The sequence below is a fragment of the Pundamilia nyererei genome, unplaced genomic scaffold (assembly GCF_000239375.1).
Source record: "Pundamilia nyererei isolate P.nyererei 1_Seehausen unplaced genomic scaffold, PunNye1.0 scaffold00014, whole genome shotgun sequence".
Classification (NCBI taxonomy): domain Eukaryota; kingdom Metazoa; phylum Chordata; class Actinopteri; order Cichliformes; family Cichlidae; genus Pundamilia; species Pundamilia nyererei.
Window position 1 is genome coordinate 1,873,077 of NW_005187415.1, and position 9,898 is coordinate 1,882,974.

Consider the following 9,898-nt stretch of genomic DNA (forward strand, 5'->3'; position numbering starts at 1 on the left):
TGGAAAATGGATTTTGAAATTTCATCTGTATTTTTGTAGGTTTCATTTGTGGCCGTTTGTAGTACACCAAAGTAAACAATTAAATGAAAGAAAGCTTCCAAAAAAGGACCTTTGTTGTGGATTAATGAAAATCTTTTGCTTTATAAATACAGGACAGTCTGCACAATCTTCTGTTTCTTATATTAAGACATCTCAGGGATAATACATTAGTTAAAGTTCTTTACACTGGCAGAAGAGGCAGCGTCCAGTCCACCCCACTTACACATGGCAATTATTGATGTGGAAATTATTTCTATGGTTAAGAAAAACACAACAGCTAACATTGTGCGGGGCATTATTATGCCATGGGCATGTATGTCTGCCAGTGAAATCGGGTCACTAGTGTTTATTAATGATTTGACTGCTGGTGGAAGCAGAAGTAGTCCCAGTTTCTCATGGCAAAGAAATGGGATATTTTTCAATGCCCAAGTTAAGCCACAATTTCAATCCACCTGACGCAGTAAGGGCCTTAAAGAAGAATTCAAAGGAAGAAACGCAACATTTGGTGAGGTTCAAGATCAGAAAATGCAAAAGGATTTCATTCAACAATTGAAAACAGCCATTATGAAATTATGCTAGTCTAAGCCTCCGATGTATTAAAAGGTTGTAATTAGTTGACAGTCAATACAAATTATTCTTAATCCCTTGAATTCAAGTCTTTAAAGTCTGCACATCAATCTTTGATTTAAAATCTACTACGGTGATTCACAGAGGCAAAACTACAAAGATTGTGTCTTTATTCAGCAAATTATGGATCTAACAGTATAAATGCACTCCAAGAGAGCTGAGAGCTTCATGTGGACCAGCAGTAAAACACCACTTACACACTGATGTATTAGCAACAATCTAATAACCATATCCACGATGGGCAACATTTTTCACAAGCACTTTAAGTGTAACAAATAATTAATTTTACTAGAGAGAGCATAATAAAAGGCTTGTTCAAGTAGCTTTAGATTATTAAACAGGTTTATTACCTATATGACTGTACAGTATGTACTAATATACATCCAGAAGCTGCATAAAAATTAAATTGATAAAACTTCTTGAATGCAATTTTGTACAGCAACAGAATTTTTTTTCAGTTGCAGATCAATTAGAAAAAACTGAATGAGGCTTTAAAAAATAATAATAAATGTGCACTAGCTTGACAGTATACCTAAAAAAAGAAGAAAAAAAAAGGCTAAATGAGTTCTTATTTGTATGTTTTATTTTTTGCTTTACTACAAAAAACAAAAAACAGTCCCAGCAATATTTTTTGCATCATCTGATTAAAAAAAACAAAACAAACAAAAAACTACTACAGTTAAATACAAAATGAAATATACCAAAACTACCCAATGCTACCCAGGAAGAAAGAAAGAAAGAAAAACAGGCAAGAGTATAAAATAAAATATCTGGAAGTCTACAACTACAAAAAAAAGTTAGAAAAACATTACTTAAAAAGAAGGCAAGTATCCACCACAAAATGTGCCACTTTACCACAATCAGCTTGCACATCTTTCCTCGAATATAAAGTAATGCAAATACTTTACAATAAGTTAACGCAGGCGCATCTCCCTATGACTACAGCAAAACCAAGTAACAGTCTAATGTATCACATGGAAATACACTTTTTTTTTCTCCTTTTTTGTTTTGTTTTTGGCAACAGTTTCAACACATCACACAGAGAAATCAATCTAAGACTTCTGGGTAGCAATGTTTTTGTTTTATGTTATTTTCTTGTTTTTCTTTTCTTCTTTTGGTTTCTTGAGAACATATGTTGTGTCCACAACATCACACACTGCCTGTATGAGTTTCAGAGGCTTACAAACTGTATACTATGTATTCAAATCATATAAATATATAATATAATATATATATATATATATATGTGTGTGTATATATATGAACAAAAATATACTAAAACTATTTGTAATACAAAATGATTTAATGCCAAATGGAAGCTTACGATAGAAACTTCAATAACTTAAAAAAAATGAATAGGTTGATACTTTTCAGAAACATGACAATTTAGCCCTAATCTCCTTATTACAAAGGCTTTTGCGTTTGTTTTACTTTTTAAATTCTTGTTCACACAGCACTGGCAAAACAGCACTCCCCCTAGTGCCAAGAATGCGTCAAGTATAAATACTAAGAAAACACCTGTACAGTACTGATTCCTGTCAAACCTACAAAATAAGTTAATGTCAGCCAACTGTACACAGTATTTACATTTACAATACAAATGGAGCTGACTTGAGAATGTAAAGATAAGCATAACATCAACACAGGCTTTGGCCACAAATTTGATGCCAGTAAAAAGCCTCTGTGAAAGCATGAAATGTACGATCTCGACCGCTTGAGAAGTTTTGCGGCCCACTTTTAGCATGAGGACGACTGTGGCTGGATGCTAAATTAACGGTTTAAAGTTTAAGTCAGTGTGACAGTTTTCGTTTTACTCCGAGTCTTGACACCACAGACTGATTTGGTAAAAGGCTACCAAAAACGTATGAAATTAATCACTGACACTTTTTTTTTTTTGCCTTGAAATGATAAAACGACAGTCATGGGTGACTAGAGTGAGGGTGGCAAGGTGGGATGACAAAAATAGCAGTCTCTAAGCATGGAAGTGGTGAGGAGAGATCGACACATTCATTTCAGCAGCAGCCGTATCCCGTCGGGACGTGGTAGGAGTGTGTACAGACAGGAATGGATAAGGAAGAGACACCACCTGTTACAGCAGGTGCCCAGTAAACATTTCAGTCTCCTGCAGAGACAGAGGGGGTCCGGGATGGGTGTGAGGGTAGTCACAAGCTATTTGGTACAGGAGAGGTACAAATCTGTGTGTGTGGCAGAGAGTCAGAGTCAGTCTACGTCGCTGAGGTCGCTGACTGGCTCGTCCTGCACTATGCTCAGGTGGTTCATGGCACGGCTGAAGGCGATCTGGACAGCCTTACGGATGCTGGATGTGCGTCCTTCCATCATTTTAATCTTGTCTATGGTCTTGTCTATCCCCAGAGGAACCATCTTGGATCTAGGAAGCCATTGCCTGAAGGGGAAAGCAACACTAGTGTCACATCATTGGAAAAGCAGCTAGAGGTCAATGTTTCCTATGATTCTTGACAGGAAAATAGCACCCTGCTCACAGGAAAAAGCAGGAGAAAAGCTAAAAACACAACCTTAACATGACAACAACCATATATATTCTGGGTTTTGTTTATTTATTTTAAAGTAACTGACCACAAAAAACTCTTTAAAAGAGTTTAATATTTATGGAATACAATAAGCATCTATAATTATTTTCCCCTTCACAAACAGCTTTAATTATGACCGTTTTATCATTATTAGAAATGTTAATGTCTACACTGGCCCTGCGACGTATCAGCAAATATCTTGGTGTTTACCAGCATCAGTGGAGACTAAGCTGTTGTGTCATATCAACTTTGTGCTTGGTTTAAAAAAGAAAAAGATGTGATGAACAGCTGAAAGACTAACACAGGTCAGTTCTGTCTAATATAGAAAATGTTCTTGTAAGAAAGCACAAAAAAATACATTTTGCAATCAGTGCATCCCAAGTGTACATACAGGAAAGCTAAAAGGTTTTCTGCACGGTAACGGGAGTCATGCCAAAATAAATGTGTGTGTTTAGGAAGGTGTGAGGTTTTGGAGGGTTTTTTGTACACTATTTAAATGATCCAACTACCACTTTACTGACTGATAAATACAGACACTGGCACTCACCAACTGCGCTTGTTGTCGAAGAAGAGGACGAGGTAGAGTTTCTCTTCTGCTTTGTACTGCATCTGTTCTCCAATGCGCAGCACGTCCAGGGGAGGCATGGGGATGGAGACCCCATTGTGCTGGCAGCCCACACGTGGCATGTGGGGGTCGATGATCTATTTGCAGTAGGGGAGGTAAAAAGGGACGTTACAAACACACACACTTATAAAACATGCAAAGATATAGCAGAGAGACGTTTGCAATTTACACACACATGCACCTCCACTACCAGCTTGTGCCACTAAAATTTTGCTTCCTCATTTGTCCCTTCATGCAAAGCTCAAATTGCTGGTTTACAGAGAAATGCTGCCACCTAGAGCAAAAACTGAATATTTTTTACAAGCAGCAATCTAGCCACGTTGCTGCTGAAAACAACAGCTGTAGTGAAAGGATTGCTTCGTCCTGTGGATAAAAGTGTCATAAATTTGCTATCAGTGTGTCCTCAGACTGGGAAGGAGGCAAGAAAACGTCAGAATAAAAAGATTACAGTCAGCGACTGTCATGCTTTCTCTCCCACAAGCACTCACCAAGGCAGGGTAGGAAGGGTATCCACTACATTTGGCCCAAACTAGCTTTAGGGGTTCCAATGCAACAGTTGCAGCACTAGCAGGCATCCAAATATTGCTGTTGCCAACCTCTATGGAAGTGGGAACAACACCAGACAAGTTATGTGTGAGAGTTTAAATGCACACAGAAACACATTTCAAAAAAATAAAGCCATGCTGCAAGTGCAGGGGCACCAAATCAGGGTGGGAAATTAACTTTGGGAGCCACGGTGAGAGACAGATATTAAAATTTACCAGCCACCCTCAGCTGTTAATTAACCAAAAGGGAATTTCAGATGAGGGCCGAGTCTCCAGATGCTGACTGGTTAGATGCCACGGTGGCAGCAGCGTATAAAGACTAGCCAGTCAGTGCCAAAATTCACAAGAACTTGGCTGGTAGCTGCAGTTAATTTCCAACACTGATTTTATATGTATGTATGAATACCAGGTGTCTGCTGGTTAAATCAAGTTAAACCTCTGAGAGTGCTTTGACACACAGTAGCACAAAAACACAGTTCAGCCACATTATTTAATTTCAGAGACGTTTTGAAACGTACGGGACCAGCAGACAACTGGGAGTATACATAACGATGTTACTTATTAGTCGTACCAATTCAAACAGACTACAATACATATTTTGTTAATGTTGTTAATATAATCCCATTTTCACATATTTACACTGGATTGTCACGATACACACTGTATATTTTGGTCAAGAAGAAATTGGAGCCTTTTAACCCTTTAATACTAAGTTAATATTTTATGCAGTTTTTTTGTGAAACTTTGGGACATCTATATCATCAGGGTAATTATTTTTCCTGAGAAGGCTGCAAATTCACACGTTCACATATAATCAACCATGTCAACGACTCATTCTGAATGCCTTTTGAAAAAGAAAAAAAATCCATTGTTATTCAGTATTTTTTTTTGCACCTGCCTTATTAAGAAACGGTTAATAGCCAGGAGACATGGCCGACAAGAGCAAATATAAGAAATTCCCTAAATGTAGGCTGTCAAAATAACGTGGACAGTTAACCTGCCATTGTCTGTCATATGTTTATTATAATAATAATAATAATGGATTGGATTTATATAGCGCTTTTCAAGGCACCCAAAGCGCTTTACAATTCCACTATTCATTCACACACTGGTGGAGGCAGCTACAGGTGTAGCCACAGCTGCCCTGGGGCAGACTGACAGAAGCGAGGCTGCCATATCCTGCCATCGGCTCCTCTGGCCAACACCAGTAGGCGGTAGGGTAAAGTGTCTTGCCCAAGGACACAACGACCAGGACAGAGAGCCCGGGGATCGAACCGGCGACCTTCCGGGTACAGATGCGATTCCCAACCCCCTGAGTCGGTCGCCTGTTTAGTTAAGGGTAATGTTTTAATCTAATAAAAACAGGAATTTTATCGCCACTTTTTCAAAACCATGTTGATTCTCATCCGATTAGTTTGTTTGCTTTAATCCCATCTGGTTGCAGTTTAACAATAAAAGCTGTCTTTAATATTTGAAATGAATACTAGGATCCCCAAACACCAGCTTCGTCAAAAATAAACTTCTCTAAAGGGATCTTAGTTTCTGCTTTTAAGGTAAATGACCTGCTCGGCATTGTTTTCAGCAATATTAATCTTTGGCTCTATTCTACAGTGCGTCTTTTTCCCCGTCTCCCTCCCCTCACCACCAACCGTTCACAGCAGCCTGGACCTGCCAGAGGCTTCTTCCTGTTAAAGTTTTTCTTCTTCCCACTGTCACCAAGTGCTTTGCTCACAGGGGGCAGTCTGATTCTTGGAGTTTTCTTTGTATAACTTAGAGCAGAGGTTGGGGAAATCCAGGCTTCAAGGGCCGGTGTCCTGCAGGTTTAAGATGTGTCCTTGATCCAACACAGCCGATTTAAATGCCTACATTACCTCCTCAACATGTCTTGAAGTTCTCCAGAGGCCTGGTAATGACCTAATCATTTGATTCAGGTCTGTTGACCCAGGGTGCTATCTACACTGGCCCCTGATGACCTCTGACTTAGAGGATATTTATCTTACAATAAATCACCTTGAGGTGACTATTGCTGTGATTTTGGATATATAAACAAAAGTGAACAGAACTGAAAAGACTGATAATAACCAAGTTTAAAGACTACTCATAAAATCTGTTTACACCCTAAAGTTGTTTAAAAAAAAAAAAAGTTTCCTCTCTGTTGTTAACCTTGCATTTACCTCAAAAACCCAGTTTCACTATGGTTTTAATAGATTTTGTTTGCAGGACTGAGTAAGTTAATAAAGTATATTACAATTTAAAATAGTTAATATTTGTATTTCTGTGAAAGATGTCTACCCACTCCCCACACATGCATAAAAATTCTTTTGACAATCTGGTCACGTTACCAGCAGCGATTCGTGCAGCTTTTGCAAAATTCCCAGTTTCGATGCAGGCGATTAATTCGCTCTTGTCATCCACAGTGTTTCTCCGGACTAAGGCGGGTTTTCCCTTCCCACATTTTGGAAGACTGAGAATGGTGCTAAAGGAAAAACACAAGAAAAACACAACACAAAGTCAACTTTCAAAAATATCTGGTGGCACGCATGCTTTGATAATATAGATCAGATACACAGCTGCCTAAACAGGCAAACTGCCTGCAGCAGGCCTGTGTTACATTATCTGCTCCTTCTTCATTTGTATTCAGCTGCAGATTATCAATGGGGAGGGGAACAAAAATTTTTACCTGGTGTTTCCTTGCAGACTGCTACATGAGGATATGGATGACTCAGAGGCGCAGCGTCTTCGAGGCTCCGCAGGTCTACTAGTTCTGCTGGTTTCTTCTACTTTTTTCTGCTCCTCAACCTGAAGAGCACCACTTGGCAGGCCTAAAAGAAGCAGAGCAGCGAATTCCAAAAATATTAGACTGAGATCTAAAGGCCACAATCAAATGACGATGATCAAGCTACAGATTGTTAAGCCATTCTCTGATTAAAGCCAACAGATAAAAAGGAGTAAACAAGGGAAGTTAATTAGGACTGACTGAGATGACTTTTATGACAACTCTCTGCATTGTTTGTGATGATAGATTAAGAGGTTGGACGTATAGCTCAATATTAATGTAGTAATTTAATCAGAACCTTTCTATTTCTTAAATACCAGAACACAAAAGCAGAATTTACCCCATGTAAGAACGTTAAAACAAGAGACCATATGCAGAATCAATCGATGTTTATTTAAAATCTTGTGTTTTCAGAGGACTTCCTCAGTAAACTTCTCACCAGTGTCGAGTCGTTTAACTGGAGACTCGCCCGACTCTTCACACTCTTCCTCTCCACCCTCCTCCTCTGCATCCCTGCTGCCGCTGTGCTTCCTCTTCTTGCCATGAAGCAGAGTCTCCAGCCTGGGTATGACCACTGACAGGAAGGACTTGGAACCTAGCTGTGCGTCATCTTCATCTTGCTCCTCCTCGCCCTCTTTTCCGTCAGTCCTGTCGGACTCTTCGTCTCCGCTCCTGGGTAGCTTCTGCGGGCTGGCTGCCTTCGACTTGCGGAAGAGAACGGCGGTTCTGCGGTTAACTGCGCCTGTGGGCTCTGCGAGGGTCGACGTTGCCACCACGCTCACATCACCTTCTAACAAAGGGTCCTGGAGGCTGTTGTGTGCGTGGCCATTGAGGCATGCGGGAGAGGAGAGCAGGTCTGGTATTTCCCCATCCAGCTTGGCTCGCTTGCCATGAACCTTGTCTTCACAGTCAGGGGCGGCATCTATTGGTTTTAGGGTTGGGGGTTCGGGATCTGTGTCTGAGTGGATGAGGGGAGGAATGGTATCCGATGGCTCCAGTTTTGGAGGAAGAGACTTATCTCCTGTGGGGCAGAGAACAATGAAACAATAAACAGTGGTGAGCTTTATCATCACACAGGGTTCTAACAGTGTAGTGGTAGCTCAGTCGCCTGCCAGGCTTAAGTGAACCACTAAGCACAGTGGATATTTTTTAAAGACCAAAGCAACTACTATTTAGTTAGCTATTGTATAGGTCTCTCTGTGTCTCTCCTCCTGGGTGCAGGACTGTTCTGGTTGAGGCACTGCACAATTACCAATTAGCATTACAGTGATGGAGAGCTGCACATGAGTCAAACACAAAATTAAACTATATATGAACCACTAGCGCTTCCCAGTGCTGCAGCAGCAGACGGGTCTAACAGTATTCCTTGTGGAAAAATGATTTTAAACATCTAAGTTTTATACATTGTATTTAATGTAAAGGAATGTTAAATTACTAACCACTGACACAATGAGTTCAACTTACATCCTAAAGTGTCCATGACGGAGACCTTTCACTAACAATAATTTGCTGCAGTGCCCACACTTTCTCCTTGTGTTTGCACAAATGCTGAAGTTGCACATTATTATATGACCTTTTGTTTATCAGACAAGTAAAACAAGCAGTGTTTAGCATAAACAGGGTGATCTTTATAAAAAAAAATGAACAATGAATTTTTCCTTTGCACTAGCAAAGGATGTAATGCCATCTTTGAATTGCAAACTCTTAATTTCAATAAGTGGCTTTAAGCTTGAGAAAGCCACTGCAGACTCACTGTGTGTGTGTGTGTGTGTGTGTGTGTGTGTGAGTGAGAGAGAGAGTGAGAGAGAGTGAGTGAGAGAGAGAGAGTAATCATGTCAAAATGCTGGAAGGTTATTTTTCCATAGATGTGGACAATGCCACTTCCTCAGACCCATTAGGGGTTTGAGTTCCAAGAGGGAACACGCTTGTTTTCGGGATTTAGCAATAACACCTTTTATCTGATGCTAAAGCACAACCACCACTGACAAGTAAACCTCGAGTTGTTCCGATTTGGTTCAGCGAGTCGGAATAAAGACTTCGCAAATCACTTTGTGTATCAGAAAGCACTTTGAACAATTCTAGTTTTAAAGTTTAGCCATCCTTTACAGAGTATAGATCAAAGCTAGTGAGTTTTGTTTTTCACACATCTACGGGTTTGTTTAACCACCTGTGAAACTCTTCCTGAATAAAAATGAAACAATACTGTATTTTTATACATTTTGTTTCTACAGTCAGACTCATGGGAGTCTGCAGTAACTATTTAGTGTTTTATTTCATATTATTTATTGATCAAAATATACACTCATGGTGTCCTTAAAGCAAGGAACATTTCTGTGACTGAAATTAGAGGGGAGAGGGTGCAAAGGTCTGAGCATCTTTTTTCTCTCCTTACATTCAGGTCAATTTTTATGCACCAATTTGTGGCTTTTCTGCTGCAGTCTTTTTGGTCACATGTTCCAAAACCCTGGACTTTAATAGCTTGTATTGGTTTCTTCGAGATTGCTGCTCATGTTCAAAGACGTTTAGCATAGTAACAAAATTCTAATCACATGTTTCAGATATGTTAGTCAAACTATTATTTTACAATTAATGAGCAAATAAGGAAGGAACCAATCCAAGTTTGAAAAATATCACCTAATAGATAGCTTTGTTGTATTTGAATTAGAGCTGGGCGATAGAACGATAACGATATGTATCGCGATATAACTTTTACTCGATAGAGAAATTAAGCTATCGC

At 39.5% G+C, this 9,898-nt stretch overlaps 1 protein-coding gene across 8 annotated transcripts in view; it reads right to left on the reverse strand.

The window, feature by feature from the left end:
• Positions 1–1,364: 1,364 nt before the first annotated feature.
• Positions 1,365–9,898, reverse strand: part of brd1a (bromodomain containing 1a) — a 21,874-nt gene continuing 13,340 nt past the window's right edge. For 6 of the 8 annotated variants that reach the window (XM_005725129.2, XM_005725126.2, XM_005725128.2 and 3 more), the window contains exons 8-13: positions 7,601–8,182; positions 7,066–7,207; positions 6,728–6,861; positions 4,329–4,438; positions 3,763–3,917; positions 1,367–3,070 (exon numbers count right to left, since the gene is read on the reverse strand). In XM_005725129.2, coding sequence (XP_005725186.1) covers positions 2,887–3,070; positions 3,763–3,917; positions 4,329–4,438; positions 6,728–6,861; positions 7,066–7,207; positions 7,601–8,182 — 1,307 coding nt within the window. In that variant the 3' untranslated portion in view covers positions 1,367–2,886. Of the gene's footprint in view, positions 3,071–3,762; positions 3,918–4,328; positions 4,439–6,727; positions 6,862–7,065; positions 7,208–7,600; positions 8,183–9,898 lie in introns of all 8 variants that reach the window. The other 2 variants (XM_005725130.2, XM_005725131.2) reach the window with 2 other exon arrangements.